This window comes from Theropithecus gelada, chromosome X (genome assembly GCF_003255815.1).
Source record: "Theropithecus gelada isolate Dixy chromosome X, Tgel_1.0, whole genome shotgun sequence".
In the NCBI taxonomy this organism is placed as follows: domain Eukaryota; kingdom Metazoa; phylum Chordata; class Mammalia; order Primates; family Cercopithecidae; genus Theropithecus; species Theropithecus gelada.
The window spans coordinates 103,895,124-103,915,104 of NC_037689.1; the positions used below are offsets into that span (position 1 = coordinate 103,895,124).

The 19,981-nt window shown below is 37.0% G+C and overlaps 1 protein-coding gene across 1 annotated transcript in view; it reads left to right on the forward strand.

Annotated features, from left to right (window-relative positions):
• Window positions 1–3,705, forward strand: part of NRK (Nik related kinase) — a 144,462-nt gene extending 140,757 nt beyond the window's left edge. Inside the window, exon 29 of the mRNA XM_025372716.1 lies at window positions 2,632–3,705. Coding sequence (XP_025228501.1) covers window positions 2,632–2,727 — 96 coding nt within the window. The 3' untranslated portion in view covers window positions 2,728–3,705. The remainder of the gene's footprint in view (window positions 1–2,631) is intronic.
• Window positions 3,706–19,981: the final 16,276 nt, after the last annotated feature.

The following is a 19,981-nucleotide window of genomic DNA, read 5'->3' on the forward strand; positions in this document are numbered from 1 at the left end:
CTCAGGAAGGGGAACATCACACACCGGGGCCTATCATGGGGAGGGGGGAGGGGGGAGGGATTGCATTGGGAGTTATACCTGATGTAAATGACGAGTTGATGGGTGCAGTAGACCAACATGGCACAAGTATACATATGTAACAAACCTGCACGTTATGCACATGTACCCTACAACTTAAAGTATAATAATAATAAATAAATTTAAAAAAAATAAATAAATAAAAAAAATAAAAAAAAATAAAAAAAAAAGAAAGAAAAGCTCTGAACATGGGCAAAAATATTAAAAATCTATCTAAAGAGTTGCAAAAAACAAAAAAAAAAAAAAAGAAAATGAACTAACAAAAGAAATTTATGTCCTTTTCCTTCTGGCTATAAATATATTTGTGGTATATTTTTCAAACTGGCATACTATTGATTAAAAAACAATTTTATATTTTGCAGTAAAAACACTAACATGGTAAGTAATGAAATTTGGTTTTGAAAGAAGCTCATTTTGAAAAAATAAGAAAAAATTCTAGTTATGTCTTAAGCAAAGCTTAGCCATTATTTTATTTGGTTCAAAATACTTTATTGTCTTTGATTCATAGTGCCTTTCATGTTCATACTAAAATGATATTTTTAAACAAAATCCTTGAGCAAATCTTTTGTAGCTTTCAACAAAATTCAATAACAGAAGGAAAATGTACTTATGTTTGCTGAGCACCTAATTGTATAGTAGGCCTTGTGCTAGATACTTTAACAGTTATCTCAATTTGTCTTCATAAGTGGGTGTTACGATGTTTATTTTGCAAAAAATAAAAATAAAATCAAGATTTGGCAATTATTTGTATTATTTGATCAATTTTAACAACTAATTCAAATAGTTTAGATGGAAAATTTTGTGGTATAAGACTATTACCATTCCTACCTATTATAGGAAATAACAGTGTGAAGAAATAGTCCTAATAGGACTAGGAAACATTCATATTGAGAAGAGATTGCAGAGGGTTTGAGTTAATATCAGAACAGCCAGGATAAAGCACTGTACATCAAGCAAAGTTGCCAATTTACATGTAAAGAAATGCAATGGCAAAAACCTGTGTTTCAGGTCAGCGAGACCTAGAATGCAGTCCTGTCTCTAACCAGGACTAACTAGGTTAGAGAACCTGAGAAGTTTGATTAATCTTTCTGATCCTTAGTTCCTTCATCTCCAAACTAGAAATATTAATAACTGCTTTGGGAGCAATTGTGACAACTAGTCATATCCGTAAGCATCTCACAGATTGCCTGTAACATCAAATATGTTAAGTCAAGAACATAGCATATATTTTTATTTTTAAAAGTTTTACAATGTTGTCTCTTTATTATGAGGTAAAATTACTTACTATGAAATGTAAAATACTGTTTTCATATACACTTAAAGCCCTGCATCCCCCTCAACTGTAAGGCCACAGTGAAACTCTGTAAAGGTTTATGAAGACTTTTATTTAATTAGGTATAAAGCAGATCTTAGAAGAGTTAAGCGAGGGCACTTTAAATTTTATTTAACTCAGTATAGTCATATAATTTTTTCTTAAAAGATTATTTGTTTTCTTGATGACTACTAACCGAACTAACTATGATTGCTGCCTTTGTCTAATATTAAATACTTTTAATATTTAAATTGTAATAATTTCAAATATTTTCTTTTATCAAGCAACATGTACAGTTACATACACTGTAAGCTCACAGTATCACAAATTAGAGACTCCCTGCCTCCCTTTGTCACACTTAGTATATCTTATCATCATCATTATGTCACAAAGTCTCCTAAATATAGTCACTGTGGATGTCAGAAGCCTTAGTCTTAACAAGGAGGCCTTTGTTTGATATTTATGTGCATATTTTATTCTAATTTTCTTTATGGTACAGCCCACATTTACACAACATGTCCCTCTCTAAGCCACTGGGTTTAACTCATTTTATCAATCTATTGATGTCAGTCCATTTTGCTGAAATAGAAAATTGAGTGGATGTTAAGTGCTCTCACCATAAAAATGATAACCACGTGAGGTGATACATTTGTTAATTAACTAGATTTAACAATTCCACAGTGTATATGAACTTCAAAACATCATTTTGTATGTGATAAAACATACAGTATTATCTGTTTGTTAAATTTTTTAACATTAAAAAATAATGAAAAGAAAAAAAAAAGAAAACTACACCAAGTAGAAAATTTCAATGGCTTCTTAAATACAAGCAGCAATGGTAAACAACACCTAAATAATTTGTTTCCTTATATTAAAAGAAAAGTCATCTTGAATATAAGTGGAGGATTGTTTTAAAAAGCAAAGAATTATTGCCCCCAAATTATCAAGAACTTCAGCAAATGAAGGACTTCAGCAAATGAAGGTCACCTACAAAATTACTAATTTTATTTAACCATATAAATTATAATTATGTAGAATATAGTAAAAAGTTGTTTTAAAAATATATAATTTAGACTCCAAACTAATTTAAACTCATTCTTTCATTTGAAAAACAAACTGTTCCACAAAACAGTAACGCTTAATGTTTTAATTAGCAGATGCAGATGAAATTATAGTTATATCAAATATCTGGTTGCAATGTATTAAATATCTGTTGACAGTGTATTTCTTTCTTTTTCAAGCTGTTCTTTACCTCTACCCTGCGCAATCGCCACAGCCGGGTTTACTTCATGACGCTTGGAAAACTTGAAGAGCTCCAAAGCAATTATGGTGTCTAAAAGTTTCCAGTGATTTATTACCACATTATAAACATCATGTATAGGCAATTTGCATCTTCAGATTTCAGAGATTAAATGAGCATTCAGTTTTATTTTTAGTAAAGATTAAATCCAAAACTTTTAATGTAGCACAGAATAGTTTTAATGAGAAATGAAACTTTATGTATAAAATTAACTATAGCAAGCTCTATGTACTCCAATGGTGTACAATAACTTTTGCACAAACTTTGTAACTTTTGTTACTGTGAATTCAAACATTACTCTTTGGACAGTTTGGACAGTATCTGTATTCAGATTTTACAACATGGAGTAAAGAAACCTGTTATGAATTAGATTACAAACAGCCTTCAAAATAATTGGCACTGGGATAAGATTTTTCAGAAAAAGAAAAATATCGACAAACTGTATGTGATTTTTCCAAAGTTATATGAATAACCAAAGGTTTAGTCAAGAAACAAAAATCTTAAAGATTGTTATAACCCAGACTAAGGTTGAACAACCTGCATGCCCAGAGAAAACTATGGTGACAAAGGGGAAAAGGCCACCACCCTTTTTCTCACTGATTCATGACAATTAAGCCTATAGTTAAAGACCAGTTTTGTTCTTTTCACCCATTTTTAGCTGGTTTCTCTTGATAAGAAGAAAGGAAGAAAGCCCCAGATGCTTGGTTTTTCTCGGACCCCCAAAAGATGTGCAATAGCTGTTGTTACAAACCACCAAATAATACAGTTGTGAGCCTGAATACAGGACTGAACTCCTATACACATGTACTGTAGAATGAGTACTTTTTAATACCTTAAGGTGGGCGTCAAATTCTGCTCCCCAAAGCAGATAGACTGATTTATCAAAATTATTATCTGGCCAACAGGGTGGCTATCAGACAGCATCAAATATTTTCCCAATCCAAGATTAGACTACACAAAAGCTTCCTTCCAATATTAAACAAAAGGAATTAAACATAACAATGAAAAAACTTTGCTAATATCTGTGTTTTTCAGGTTTCTGTTTTTGTACAATCAGAAATTAAACATATTCAGTGATAAGTTCATATGTAAGGACTTAATGTTAAAGGTTAAAAAAAATTCACAAAATGTACAACTTTCACCATATATATAAGCCTGCAAAATTAGAGTAGTGAAAGTCATGCTAGTCCATCACCCAAATATGTTATAGACGCCATAAACAGGTGATATTTGGTCACCTATGGTAACTGCTACCTGATGAAGAGCATAATTTCTGCATATCCATCCTCAATACCATGGTAAGTTCTGGGGCAATAGAGAAGCAACAGAACTGCCACAAAGTATACCTCAATATAATTCCTCTAGTTCTGCTTCTAAAATCTGAGAACAGTGCTAGTGGGAAAATAATTTTCAAACTACCTGGTTAACCAAAATACAAAAGCAGCTGACTATGTGTGATTTCATAATAGCACATTTCTTGGCACTTAGTGCCAGAAAGGAAGATTTGGATTTTCCTAACAACTCACATCAAGAATGTAGTGTAGTTCATTATTGAGAATTTAGGAAAGCCTGAATCCATGAATTAAGGAAATAAATGTGACTCACATTTCTTTTACTGTGACACAATAATGTGATCCTTAAACTGGCTTATCCTTGAGTGTTTACAACTCAAACAACTTTTTGAATGCAGTAGTTTTTTTAAAAAAAACAAATTTTATGTCAAATATTTTTTCTTAGAAGTAGTCTTCATTATTATAAATTTGTACACCAAAAGGCCATGGGGAACTTTGTGCAAGTACCTCATCGCTGAGCAAATGGAGCTTGCTATGTTTTAATTTCAGATAATTTCCTCATATAAGTAGTGTGTAGAACCAAGTCTTTTAATAATTCATTCTTTTCTTCATAATATTTACTCAAAGTTAAGCTTAAAAATAAGTTTTATCTTAAAATAATATTTGAAGACAGTAAGACAGTAAACTATTTTAGGAAGTCAACTCCCATTGTGCTCTGTGGCAGTTATTCCAGTAAAAATAGGCAAAAGTGACCTGAATCTACAAAGATGTCCCAAAGTAACCAAGTAAGAGAGATTGTAAATGATAAACCGAGCTTTAAAGGATAAAGTGTTAATAAAGAAAGGAAGCTGGGCACATGTCAAAAAGGGAGATTGATATGTTAGGTAATCGTGTAGAAAGGATAGAAAATGTTTAAAGTGGCTCATATGTAATGAATATTTCCGACTTAGATGTAAATCCATCTGGAATCTTTACATCCTTTGCCAGCTGAAACAAGACAGTGAAGGGACAATGCTATTTCATGGTCAGTTTATTTTGTAAGAGACAGAAGAAATTATATCTATACATTACCTTGTAGCAGCAGCACCTGGAAGCCCCAGCCCATCACAGAAATGTGGAGGGGGGCTCCTGACTGGACAATTTCCCTAGCCTTGTAATTTGAAGCATGAAAGTTCTGGCAGGTCATGAGCAGCACTAGGGATAGAGTATGGTTTTATTTTGGCGTAATTTAGTTTTTTCAACAAAGCCCTTGTCTAAAACAAAAGGCATTATTGGAAATATTTGAAAACTAGAAAATGATGGATAAAAGGACTGATAACATTTCTGAGCCGGGTGCGGTGGCTCACACCTGTAATCCCAGCTCTTTGGGAGGCTGAGGCAGGCGGATCATGAGGTCAGGAAATCGAGACCATCCTGGCTAACACAGTGAAACCCCGCCTCTACTAAATATACAAAAAATTAGCCGGGTGTGGTGGTGGATGCCTGTAGTCCTAGCTACTCGGGAGGATGAGGCAGGAGAATGGCGTGAACCCGGGAGGCGGAGCTTGTAGTGAGCTGAGATGGGGCCACTGCACTCCAGCCTGGGAGACAGAGTGAGACTCCACCCCCCCCCCCCCCCCCCAAAAAAAAAAAAAAACCAAGAAAATTTCTGAGTGACTGTCAGTAAAAGTAAGGTAAGAGCCCCAGAAGAAACAGTAAGCAATAAGAAGGGATAATCATTAAGACAGTAAAACAGGCAAAGCAGAATCACATGTGCACACACACACGTAAACATTGGAATGCATAAGTTTTAATATTTTAGTGCTATCAGTTTCTAGATGCATTAATTACTAAGTGCCATCTCCCAAGATTCAGTTAGTTGAAACACTATCCATAAACTAGGAATAATGCCACATGCATTCAATGGGATCTTTTAGGTACTCTTCAGTTTGTTTCAAGAAATATGCCTACTGAAATCAAATTAATTTGTAATCAATGTGTACTTCAAGACTGCTAATTGTTTTGTCTGAAAGTCTACAATGAATCATTGTTCAACCTTGAAAAATAAAGTTTTGTAAATCATCGGTTGATGTCATTTTTGAAATATACTTATCTAATACGACGGAATTAGGACTTGTTCAAATAATATTCATTTTTTAAAGTATATAATAATGATCTGATTGGAATATGTTAGGGGTTCAGCTTGTTGCATTCAGAATTCTGGCCAAAGAGGGATATATTAATCTGATTTAAAAAATACCTTCTGGCTACAGTGGTGAAATTAGAAGCTGATTAATTTTCCTCTAAATATATAGGACTTTACACATAGGCATAGATTCACATGGTATGGGTAAAACTCAAGCAAGTTTCAATGCTGCCTTCCCTCCCATCCCACCCCAGTATTTTCAAGTCCCAAGGAGAGGAAAGGTGAAGAACTCTATCCACAGAGTGTCTTTCATTTAAGAAGGGTTTTAGTGCAGGCTGATGGCAGAATACAGAAGACAGAGTAATCATGGCAGGTTTTAAAAGAAGCTGAGTCCTTTCTTTAGGACCAGAAGAACAGAACTTCCCTCAGCAGGTCTTGACAAAGGAGTATTAAAAGTATAGTTCCATGCACATCCTGTCATCTCGGGACATTTTGGAAAGGTGTTCATCAGGCTTACTCATTAGAGCCTGTTGGGTATTGTCCTAATTTGGCTTGTGTGGCCAGGCATTCTGGAGCTGGGCTACCTGGACACATCATGCTTATCCAGGTTGTTAAGGGCTGAATTCACAATGTTTCATTACAATCAAATTGTTTTACTCAACTTTGTTGTAGGGTACACTGACTTCAGCTACTTTAAGGGACAGTGTTATGAGCGAAGGAATAGAAGTATCATCACAAATTGGAATTAGCTCAGACAGGGTGAGTCCCTAAGGCTGAGAGAGGGTATTATTCTGGGGACTCTTTACCAAAGCTTGGAGACAGGATAGGTCGTGACTAGAAGTCATTAGTTATTCACTATTAGTAACTTGCAGGAGCAATGGGGTCTAAGGACGTCCATGCTGCAAATCTATTGACTGAATCTTTTTTTTTTTAACACTAATTTCCATCCGATATGATAGCATTTTTTTTAAATAGAGCCCTTACCCCTAATTTAAGAATACTCAGGGTCTTAAGGATAATAAAGCCATTGAGTATTGCTACCTTTTAATTCAAAAAACTGATTGGTGGCAACTAATGTATTAAGATCAAACATATTTTAGATATCATTGTCACATGTCACATTTTACGTTGTTCACAACCATCTCAACTGATCTAAAAATAATAGTTCAAGAAAGAGTAAAATGGATTCTATATGGACTTGTATTTTCAGAAGCTAGTCCACAGCCTACTTTGTAAATATATACAACATAAGACTTGGGATTAACCTTTTCTTACAGTTTTGTCACCTCGTATGTCAAAGTCTCTTGTTTGGTGCTTAACATACAGAAACTGTTCAATAAAAACATGAACTGAAGGGCAGAAATGGGCCCCTTTCATTTTGCCTGGATTGTGTTTGGTGCTATTGTATCTACAACCACTTAAAACTCAGAAATCCATTTGTTGTTTCATGAAAGTATCATCTGTGTTCTGGTGACCAAAACGTCACGACCTATTACTGGTAATTTCAAAAGATTTTACCCCACAAACCTGAAGTGAAACAAAGGATAGGTCAATATAGACATTGAGTCTTACTAAATTTTACTTACCTACCTTTACAACAACACATAAAGGCCACTATAACCCTTCAGCAATTACTCAAGGCTCATAAATAATGACAAACAACATTTAGTAAAATAATAGCACAAAAGGTAAACAAGCCATTTAACTGGCTGTTTTATGCAGACATTTGGTTTGAAGGTGACTGTTTTTCTCAAGATTAGCTCTTTATGTTGTATCATCCCGAGACATATTTAAGGGCCTTCAGAGCTTGTCAGTATACTTTCTCATCCAAAATTTTTAATTATGATCCTATAAACAGCTAGATATCAGGCATTTCCTAAAGGTATGTTTTGTTTTGTTTTTTTGTTTTGTTTTGTTTGCAGTTGAAAGAGTCTGTCTGATTTGCAGGTAGGTAGGTACCTCTAAAATGCATACCAAATGGAATCATCTATCCAAAAGTCTATAAAGTAAACATGCAACACCATAAAGTTGAGTCTCACATGTTGAAATAGTTGGAAATGAATGGAATGAAGTTCAAAGCAAATTGAGCCACAAAAATGGAAAAGCTTTTCTCCACAGGTAAAATTTAAATTATGTAAAAAGTTGGGAAAGTATGGGCTTCATTTGATATTGTAAAAACTATGAGTTTTACTCCCCAAACAAATATGCAGAATCCAAGAAAACAAAAACAGTTATTTGGATTCCAACACCCATCCCACCAATCTGGGGGAAATTTAATTTCAATAATTCCTCTGTCATTCACTAGGGTTATAGAAAGGTCCCGGGTATCTTTTATGGATCAGATAATTCAGGGGTGCCCTACTGGCCTATAGTTTACACTTCTCTACATTGATATATTTATTGCTCACTTAGTTTCTTACAGTGGCCTCTGAAGCATGTGTGGCCGTGGAAATATTTGTCAAGACAGGGAGCCCAGACACCTAGGGTTATATTCACTATCGTCCCACTACTTCCATGGGTGCTGAGTGGGCACGGGCCCCGATGCTTTAAAAACCATAGTTCCTGCTATCCCTTCCCATGCCTAGTGAATCTCCTTCTCTACCCTAGGCTCTTGTATTTCTGTCCCACTCCATTCAATACAAAACGTATTTACCTCTTTCCCTTATCCTTTGAGAATGGCCTCATATAATTGTGCAAAAAAAAAAAAAATCTAGCAGGAGGTTTTTAGAAAACTTTTGCTTTACGTTCTACTATGAAACCCTCTATGAATTGGAGGAGGGGAAATTTAGTGAGAACAAATGAAGAACACAATTAATTATGCTGTCACCTACACATGAAAAAAAATCAAGTAAATGTAATAAAAGAAATTAAAACTTTAAAAGATGAGACATTGTTGCTATTGATGAGGTAGGCCAAAAATTTCTAATCATCTTTTATCATCTCTATAATCTCCTTAGTGCCCTTATTCTTTCCTCTGTGTCATTACAGCTTCCAAACAATTGTCCCTTCTTATGTCACTGTCCCTCCTTTCTCCCTAGTAGCCCCCACCTTTGAATTTATTGCTATCAGACTAGAATACCTATTATGTCTCCTTGTTGCTGTCCTGTGTAGACCCACACCATTCCTTCTTTCCTTGGTCCATTTGGGATGCTACAACAAAATACCTGAGACTGGGTAACTTATAAAGAACAGAAATGTATTTCTCATACTTCTGGAGGCCAGAAAATCCAAGATCAAGGTGCCTGCAGGTTTGGTTGTCTGGTGAAAGCTGCTCTCTGCTTCCAAGATTGTGCATTGCTGTATCATCTGGAGAGGATGAACACTGTGACCTCACATGGCAGAAGAGATGCAAGGGGAAAATAGGGTGGAAAGGGTGAACTCACCTTCTCAAACCCCTGTATAAGGCACTAATACAATTCATGAGGACAGAGCCCTCAATGTCAAATCACTTCCTAAAGGCCCCAACTCTTAATATTGTTGCATTGAGTACTAAGTTTTAACATGAATTATGGAGGGAACACAAATATTCAAACCGTAATACTGTTACAGACCACAGGTTCTTAGACTCTCATGTAATGGAAATTGGCGCGAGGCCCATCAAGTTTCTCAGTCAAGGCTGTTTTTAGGGGTTTTTGTTCAAATACAAGGGAGCCAGCACTGGAATTAAAGTTATCCGGCTGCCTCCCCAAGGGGAGGGCATTGTGGTGCCTTAAGGAGGGTGACATGCATAATTCATGAAGTAAGTAAGCTTTACAACATGATGTGATGGAATACATGGTGCACAAGTGTAGTAAGGAGTCATGCTAATACATATATCACATGATTAGAAAACGACAAATGAGCACCTCTTTGGGTGGAGATTTTAGTATTATAATGAAGCAAAGGACAAAGATCTGTCATCCTTCTGGTCTTGTGTGCATGTAGGTGATAGGGTTAACTTCTTTGAGTGAAACTTATGTCTGGAGACCACTTGTTTTAGACTTTCTTAAGGTTCCTCAATCAGGGATATGGTGCCTTAAATGAAATTTATAGGGTGGAGGGAGCACAGCTTACCTTAGTTTTTAAGGTCCCAGTCATAGGGCCCCCAATAGTTTGTAGTAGAGGTCTTTGGAGTGGGGGCTGTGCTAGTGCTTCCTTGTCACAGGTTGCAGGTGTGGGCTGAAGCCTCCACCTGTCATTACCCATGACTGTGGTATGCCCAACAGTGCTAGTCCAGCCAGCAGTGGTGGTATGGGGCCCCACAGAGCTGCGCACCATACTTTGCCCAATTCCTGGCTTTGGGCTGTATCCCCACACCCTAGGTGCAGTTTATCAATCTTGTTTATTTCAAAAAAAAAAAAAAACCTAGATTTTAGTTTCTTTGATTTTTTTTCTTTTGTTTTTTTGAGACAGGGTGCTGCTCTGTTGCCCAGGATGGAGTGCAGTGGCACGATCTTGGCTCACTGTAACCTCCACCTCCAGGGTTCAAGTGATTCTCCTGCCTCAGCCTCCTGAGTAGCTGGGATTACAGGTGCCCACCACCACGCCCAGCTAATTTTTGTATTTTTAGTAGGGACGGGGTTTCACCATATTGGCCAGGATGGTCTTGAACTCCTGACCTCAGGTGATCTGCCTGCCTTGGCTTCCCAAATTGCTGGGATTACAGGTGTGGGCCGCCATGCCTGACCGCACATCAGCCGTTAAGTTTCCACACATGAATTTGGGGGAACATGTTAAGACAATAACATTCGGCCGTGGCCCTCAAAATGCATGTCCTTCTTACACGTAAAATACATACATTCTATCCTAATAGCCCCAAAACTCATAACTCATTCTAGCACAAACCTGTCTAAAGTCCATAGTCTCATCTAAATCAGATAGGGGAGAGACTCAAGGTATGATTCATTCTTAGGCAAATTTCTCTCCAGCTGAGAGCCTGTAATATCAAACAAGTTTTGTGCTTCCAATGTACACTGTTGTGACATGCATGGGATAGACATTCCAATTCCAAATGGGAGAAAGAAGCAAGAAGAAAGAAGTCGCAGGTCTCAACTAAGTCCAAAACCCAATACAGCAAACAAAATTATATCTTAAGGATTGAGAATAAACTTATTTGACTCCACGTTCTGCCTTACAAACACACTAGGGTAGGAGTTGGGTTCTCAGGACTCTGGGGAATCCTGCCTCCATGGTTTTCTTGGGTGCAACCCACACCACACTTCTTACAGACTGGTCGGGTGCCTGTGGCTCTCCCAGACTGGCAGGTATCCTGGTGGCTCTACGGGTCTTGGGATAGGCCTGCCCTCGTGGCTCCATTAAGCATTGGCCTAGTGGGGGTTCTCTGTGGTGGCCCCAAACTCACATCTCCACTAGGTTTTGCCCTAGAGGGAGCTTTCTGCAGTGGCCCTGACCCTGAGGCAGTTCTTTGCCTGGATCCTGAAGCTCTCCATTGCATTCTTTTGAAATCTAGGTAGAGGTAACCATGCTTCCATAGCTCATGTACTTGGTATGCCTGCAGAACTAGTACTACATGAACTCCACCAAGACTCACTGCCTGCACCCTCCAGAGTGGTCACCCAAGCCATAGCTGGGCCCACCTGAGCCCCAGTTGGGGCATTTGAAGACTTTTGTGCATGAATGCAGGGGGCAGAGACTTGAGATAACCCTAGGAAGTGAGCACTGAGGTCCTATGTGCAACCTGGGCTTCTCCCTAGAAGCCATTCTGCCCTCAAGGCCCTGGCACTCTCGGCCTGTGATGAACATGGCAGCCTCCAAGATCTCTGAAATGCCTCTGGGTCATCTTACTATTGTCTTCATAAATATCAATATCATGAAAATGGCCATGCTGCCTGAAGTAATTTATAGATTCAATGCTATTCCCATTAAACTAACATTGACATTCTCCACAGAATTAGAAAAAGCTACTTTAAATTTCATATGGAACCACAAAGCATCCTGAATAGACAAGACAATCCTAAGCAAAAACAACAAACCTGGAGGCATCATGCTACCTGACTTCAAACTATACTACAAGGCTACAGTAACCAAAACAGGAAGATACTGGCACAAAAATAGACACATAGAACAAAGGAACAGAATAGAGAACTCAGAAATAAGACAAAACACCTACAACCATGTGAAATTCTACAAACCTGTCAAAAACAAGCAACGGGGAAAGGATTCCCTATTTAATAAATGATGCTGGGAGAACTGGCCAGTCATACGCAGAAAATTAAAACTGGGCCCCTTCTTTACACCTTATACAAAAATTAATTCAAGATGGATCAAAGACTTCAACATAAAACCCAAAAGTATAAAAACCCTAGAGGAAAATCTAGGCAATACCATTCAGAACATAGGCACAGGCAAAAATTTCATGACAAAAATGCCAAAAGCAATTGCAATAAAAGTGAAAATTGACAAATGGGATATAAGTAAACTATGGAGCTTCTGCACAGCAAAATAAACTATCATCAGAGTGAACAGACAATCTACAGAATGGGTTAAAATTTTTGCAATTTGTCCACCTGACAAAGGTCTAATATCCAGAGTCTATAAGGGACTTAAGCAAACTCACAAGAAAAAAGCAACCCCATTAAAAAGTGGGCAAAGGACGTAAGTAGGCACTTCTCAAAATAAGACATTCATGTGGCCAAGAAACATATGACAAAAAGCTCAACATCACTGATCATTAGAGAAATGCAAATCAAAACCACAATGAGATACCATCTCAAGCCAGTCAGAAGGCTATTATTAAAAAGTCACAAAATAACAGATGCTGGTGAGGTTGTGGAGAAACAGGAACCCTTATACACTGTTGGTGGGAATGTAAATTAGTTCAACTATTGTGGAAGACAGTGTGGTGATTCCTCAAATATCTAGAAGCAGAAATATCATTTGACCCAGCAATCCATTACTGGGTATATACCCAAAGGAATATAAATCATTCTATTATAAAGATACATGCATGCATAAGTTCATTGCAGCACTATTCACAATTGCAAAGACATGGAATCAAGCCAAATGCCCATCAATGATAGACTGCATAAAGAAAATGTCACACATATACACCAGGGAGCACTATGCAGCCATAAAAAAGAACCAGAACATGTCCTTTGCAGGAACATGGATGGACCTGGCAGCCATTATCCTCAGCAAACTAACACAGGAACAGAAAACACTACATGTTCTCACTTGTAAATGGGAGCTGAACAATGAGAACACATGGACACAGGGAGGGGAACAACACATACTGGGGCCTGTCAGAGGTAAGGAGAAGGAAAGTATCAGGAAGAGTAGCTAATGGTTGCTGGGCTTAATACCAAAATGATAGGTTCATCTGTGCAGCAAACCACCCATAGCATACATTTATTTATGTAACAAACCTACACATACTGCACATGTACCCCAGATCTTAAAATAAAAGATGAAGGAAAAAAAGATAGGAGCAGGCTTTCTTCTATTCATACTAACCTCATTATCAAAGGTATCTTGGCCACACTCTTGATTCTCCTAAACACTATTTTTAAAAAATTATTTACATGTTGGCTTCATAAAATGGGTTAGGGAGGATCCCCTCTTTTTCTATTGATTGGATTATTTCAGAAGGAATGGTACCAGCTCCTCCTTGTACCTCTGGTAGAATTCAGCTGTGAATCCGTCTGGTCCTGGACTTTTTTTGGTTGGTAGGCTATTAATTATTGCATCAATTTCAGAGCCTGCTATTGGTCTATTCAGGGATTCAACTTCATCCTGGTTTAGTCTTGGGAGAGTGTAAGTGTCCAGGAAATTATCCATTTATTCTAGGTTTTCTAGTTTATTTGCATAGAGGTGTTTATAGTATTCTCTGATGGTAGTTTGTATTTCTGTGAGGTCGGTGGTGATATCTCCTTTATCATTTTTCATTGCGTCTATTTGATTCTTCTCTCTTTTCCTCTTCATTAGTCTTGCTAGTGGTCTATCAATTTTGTTCATCTTTTCAAAAAACCAGCTCCTGGATTCATTGATTTTTTTTGGAGGGTTTTTGTGTCTCTATGTCCTTCAGTTCTGCTCTGATCGTAGTTATTTCTTGCCTTCTGCTAGTTTTTGAATGTGTTTGCTCTTGCTTCTCTAGTTCTTTTAATTGTCATGTTAGGGTGTCAATTTTAGATCTTTCCTGCTTTTATGAGGCCAACACCATCCTGATACCAAAGCCTGGCAGAGACACAACAAAAAAAGAGAATTTTAGACCAATATCCCTGAAGAACATCAATGCAAAAATTTTCAATAAAGTACTGGCAAACCGAATCCAGCAGCACATCAAAAAGCTTATCCACCATGATCAAGTGGGCTTCATCCCTGGGATGCAAGGCTGGTTCAACATATGCAAATCAATAAACATAATCCAGCATATAAACAGAACCAAAGACAAAAACCACATGATTATCTCAATAGATGCAGAAAAGGCCTTTGACAAAATTCAACAGCCTATCATGCTAAAAACTCTCAATAAATTCGGTATTGAGGGAACGTATCTCAAAATAATAAGAGCTATTTATGACAAACCCACAGCCAATATCATACTGAATGGGCAAAAACTGGAAGAATTCCCTTTGAAAACTGGCACAAGACAGGGATGCCTTCTCTCACCACTCCTATTCAACATAGTGCTGGAAGTTCTGGCTAGCGCAATCAGGCAAGAGAAAGAAATAAAGGGTATTCAGTTAGGAAAAGAAGAAGTCAAATTGTCCCTCTTTGCAGATGACATGATTGTATATTTAGAAAACCCCATCATCTCAGCCCAAAATCTCCTTAAGCTGATAAGCAACTTCAGCAAAGTCTCAGGATACAAAATCAATGTGTAAATTCTTATACACAATCATTCTTATACACCAGTAACAGGCAAATAGAGATCCAAATCATGAATGAACTTCCATTCACAATTGCTTCAAAGAGAATAAAATACCTAGGAATCCAACTTACAAGGGATGTAAAGGACCTCTTCAAGGAGAACTACAAGCCACTGCTCAGTGAAATAAAAGAGAACACAAACAAATGGAAGAACATTCCATGCTCATAGATAGGAAGAATCAATATCGTGAAAATGGCCATACTGCCCAAGGTAATCTATAGATTCAATGCCATCCCCATTAAGCCACCAATGACTTTCTTCACAAAATTGGAAAAAACTGCTTTGAAGTTCATATGGAACCAAAAAAGACCCCACATTGCCAAGACAATCCTAAGTCAAAAGAACAAAGCTGGAGGCATCATGCTACCTGACTTCAAACTGTACTACAAGGCTATAGTAACCAAAACAGCATGGTACTGGTACCAAAACAGAGACATAGACCAATGGAACACAACACAGCCCTCAGAAATAATACCACACATCTACAGTCATCTGATCTTTGACAAACCTGAGAGAAACAAGAAATGGGGAAAGGATTCCCTATTTAATAAATGGTGCTGGGAAAATTGGCTAGCCATAAGTAGAAAACTGAAACTGGATCCTTTCCTACTCCTTATACAAAAATTAATTCAAGATAGATTAGAGACTTAAATGTTAGACCTAAAACCATAAAAGTCCTAGAAGAAAACCTAGGTAATACCATTCAGGACATAGGCATGGGCAAGGACTTCATGTCTAAAACACCAAAAGCAACGGCAACAAAACCAAAATTGACAAATGGGATCTCATTAAACTAAAGAGCTTCTGCACAGCAAAAAGAACTACCATCAGATTGAACAGGCAACCTACAGAATGGGAGAAAATTTTTGCAATCTACTCATCTGACAAAGGGCTAATATCCAGAACCTACAAAGAACTCAAACAAATTTACAAGAAAAAAACAAATAACCCCATTAAAAAGTGGGCAAAGGATATGAATAGACATTTCTCAAAAGAAGACATGCATACAGCCAACAGGCACATGAAAAAATGCTTGTCATCAGTGGCCATCAGAGAAATGCAAATCAAAACCACAATGAGATACCATCTCACATCAGTTAGAATGGCAATCATTAAAAAGTCAGGAAACAACAAGTGCTGGAGAGGATGTGGAGAAATAGGAACACTTTTACACTGTTGGTGGGATTGTAAATTGGTTCAACCATTGTGGAAAACAGTATGGCGAATCCTCAAGGATCTAGAACTAGAAATACCATATGACCCAGCCATCCCATTACTGGGTACATACCCAAAGGATTATAAATCATGCTGCTATAAAGACACATGCACACGTATGTTGATTGCGGTACTATTCACAATAGCAAAGACTTGGAATTAACCCAAATATCCATCAGTGACAGACTGGATTAAGAAAATGTGGCACATATACACCATGGAATACTACACAGCCACAAAAAAGGATGAGTTTGTGTCCTTTGTAGGGTCATGGATGCAGCTGGAAACCATCATTCTCAGCAAACTATCGCAAGAACAGAAAACCAAATACTGCATGTTCTCACTCATAGGTGGGAATCGAACAATGAGATCACTTGGACTCTGGAAGGGGAACATCACACACCGGGGCCTATTATGGGAAGGGGGAAGGGGGGAGGGATGGCATTGGGAGTTATACCTGATGTAAATGATAAGTTGATGGGTGTTGATGAGTTGATGGGTGCAGCACACCAACATGGCACAAGTATACATATGTAACAAACCTGCACGTTGTGCACATGTACCCTAGAACTTAAAGTGTAATAAATGACGAGTTGATGGGTGCAGCACACCAACATGGCACAAGTATACATATGTAACAAACCTGCACGTTATGCACATGTACCCTAGAACTTAAAGTATAATAATAATAAATAAATTTTTAAAAAAGTGTAATAAAAATATATATATTTACATGGCCAGTTTGAGAATTTTCTAAATTTTTACATTTGGCTTCTCCTTTAATTAAGAATTCAATCTTTTTTCAATTATCTCTGTTTCTCTCTCTTTCTCTCTCTCTCTCTCTCTTTCTCTCTCTCTCTGTCTCCCTCACCTCTTTTTCTGGAACTCTGATGGCACAAATGTTAGCTTTTTCTTATTCTCCCACAGGTCCTTCAGATTTGGTTCATTTTTATTGCATCTATTTTATCTTTATTATACAGATTGTATAAATTATATTGATCTTTCTTCAAGTTCACTAATTCTGTTTGTGTCATCTTTATCTTTGAGCCAATCCAGCATGCTCCCTTTTATTTCTAATATTTTATTTCTATAATTTCTTTTTGGGAATTTTTATAACTTTATTTCTTTTCTGAAATTTTCTAAGTTTACATTTATTTCAAGATAATTTATAATTAATTATTGAAGTATTTCATAACTGCTTTAAAATCTTTGTCAGACGGTTACAACATTAGATTCATCTTGCTGTTGGTTTCTGTTGATTGTCTTTTCCAATTCAATTACTGATTTCCCTAGTTCTTGATATGACAGGCTTTTTATTGCTTCCTAGACATGCTGGTTGTGTTTTGTGACTTCTATTTATATCTTTGATGTGAGCAGGCAGTCACCGTGCCTAGGTTTAGCATGCAGATACTAGCCAACTTTTGTGGTTTGTGGTTATAATGACAGCTTAATTTTTAGAGACTTTGTAGTATTATTATGATCTGCTTAGTTTATCTGGTGCTGCCGCAGCTCCCACTCGTACTTCTCCGTGGAGTGGAAGAGGTTTCCCTAGGCCTGGGTGCCTAGTGTTGCTGGGTGGGGCAAGGGATTCTCAGGCCGTGAAGGTAAATGGGTTTCCCTGGCAAGGAGGTTGCTGTGGCATTCTTTTCCCTGACTGTGGAAGATGAAGAGCACTTCTTTAGCTAAGCCCTTGACATTGCAGTTATTCATTTGCTGGTGCCCTAGTCTCTCTCGGTGGGAAAGGGGAATCTCAGGACTATAGGGGTAAAGAGACTTTTAGCCTGAATGGTTCTTATGGTGAAATGCCTCTTCCCGGTGCCACACAGACAACCGGTGTCTCTGGATAAGGAAGGGGTGTCTCGTGTCCATGGAGAAAAAGAAGCTTCCCACGCTGGGTTGATTATTGGAGTGGAGCCCCCTTGCTTGTGTTGCTAGGCTGCCCTGGTTGTCTCCCAGTGCAGGACTGAAGTCTCTAGCATAGCAGGGAAAGAGAGTTATCTCTACTTTCTGTCTCATAGCCTTTTCCAATGCCGTGAGATGCAAGCACAGCCTGAATATATGGCAGATTTAACACTACCTATGAGTAATGCTCAGTCAGTGGGGGACAGAAACTAACAAAGAAATATTTTCAACCTCTGAACCCTCAGATGGACAATGCTTGGAGACATTGTATACACTTCTCAGTAGGTCCTGGTGGAATTTAGCCTATAGCAGTGATCCACATGATGTATCCTTTAACTGTCCTTTCTTCCTCTCCATCTCACTCTATCAACTTTCCAATTCCTACTTTCTGAAATTACATCCCAAATAAACTCTCTGAATCCAAGTTCTTGCAGCAGGCTTGGTTTTCAGTAGAACCCAAACTAAGACAAACCTAAAAAAAAGTAAGCTAAAAATATGAACAAACTTATCATCAAAAAAATATAAATAACTTTAAAACTTACAAAAACATGTTTGGCCCACTCATAACAAAATAAATGGGAATGAGAACAAAGGTAGCATTTTTCATCTGTCAGATTGGCAAAGGTTACATATTTTTATATCATACCACTTGTAATGTACTATTACATATGCTATTGTTGCAATCCCATTGCAAGGCAAGTTGAAAATATCTTTTAGTACACACATTCCCATTGATCTAGCGATTTTACTTCCAGAAATAAATACAACAGATATATTCACACATGTGGACAGGTATATGCCCAAGAATGTTTGTTGCAGCATTGATTGTAGTAAAGCACCAGACTAGGAGAAAAAACACTGAGTTTCCATCAATAAACAATTGGTTTTAAAATATATGGTGAATCCATCCAGTAGAACACTATGCCATTAACAAAAACAGAGCATATCTGTGTATGTCAATACAGAAACATTCCTCAGATTTATTAAAGAGATAATGTGAAGTTCAAAAATGTACACAATATAATTGAGAATTATATTATCTATATTATATATTATATTACACAGTAGCTTTTTAACATTAATAAATATTGCCAATAAGGAAAGAAAGCAGTGCCTGACTGGGGTGGAATATTTCATTTTTGTTTTGTATTTATTTGTACTCTTAGAATATTTAGTCATGCAAGTATTAATTTTTAATTATGAAAAAATAAATAATGAGCTTTGTTTCTCAATTAGGATTGAAATTAATCTTCAATTTATTTTTCTTAGATTTATTTTTATTGATGTATAACATACACTAATTATAGATATTAATTTTAATGGATCAGTTATACACAAACATACACTCATGCATATATATGTGTATATGTATGTGTAACCATTACTCATATCAAAATATTGAACATTCCTAATGCTTCTAATAATTTCTCTCTAGCTTCTTTCCATTTAATACTTACCCTTGTATTGAAGTAATCACTATTCTGACTTTTAACACCATTGATTGATCTTCAGTTTAACTATTGGTTTTAGGTAGAAAAATAGCTTGTTATGTAGAGAATATACATAGAAAAAGACACACCAAAATGTTAAAAGTGAATATCTACATAGATATAGGAATACACATGATTTTACTTCTGCTTTGTAGTTGTCTTACTTGTAATGTGGATATATTAACAACAAAATAATAAAAGCCTCTCTCCATAAAAAATACCTTTTATAAACTCTGCATGGGATGTCTGGATGTCATTCATCCAAAACTTAATGCCAAAGTTTCTTTATCTTATTATTTCAGTTGATTTTTTTCCTTTGACTCCTCTACTGTGATCTAATCACAGCTATTGGAGTCGAAAGGGCAGGATGGGGAGAAAAGGAGTTCTCTGACTTGGAT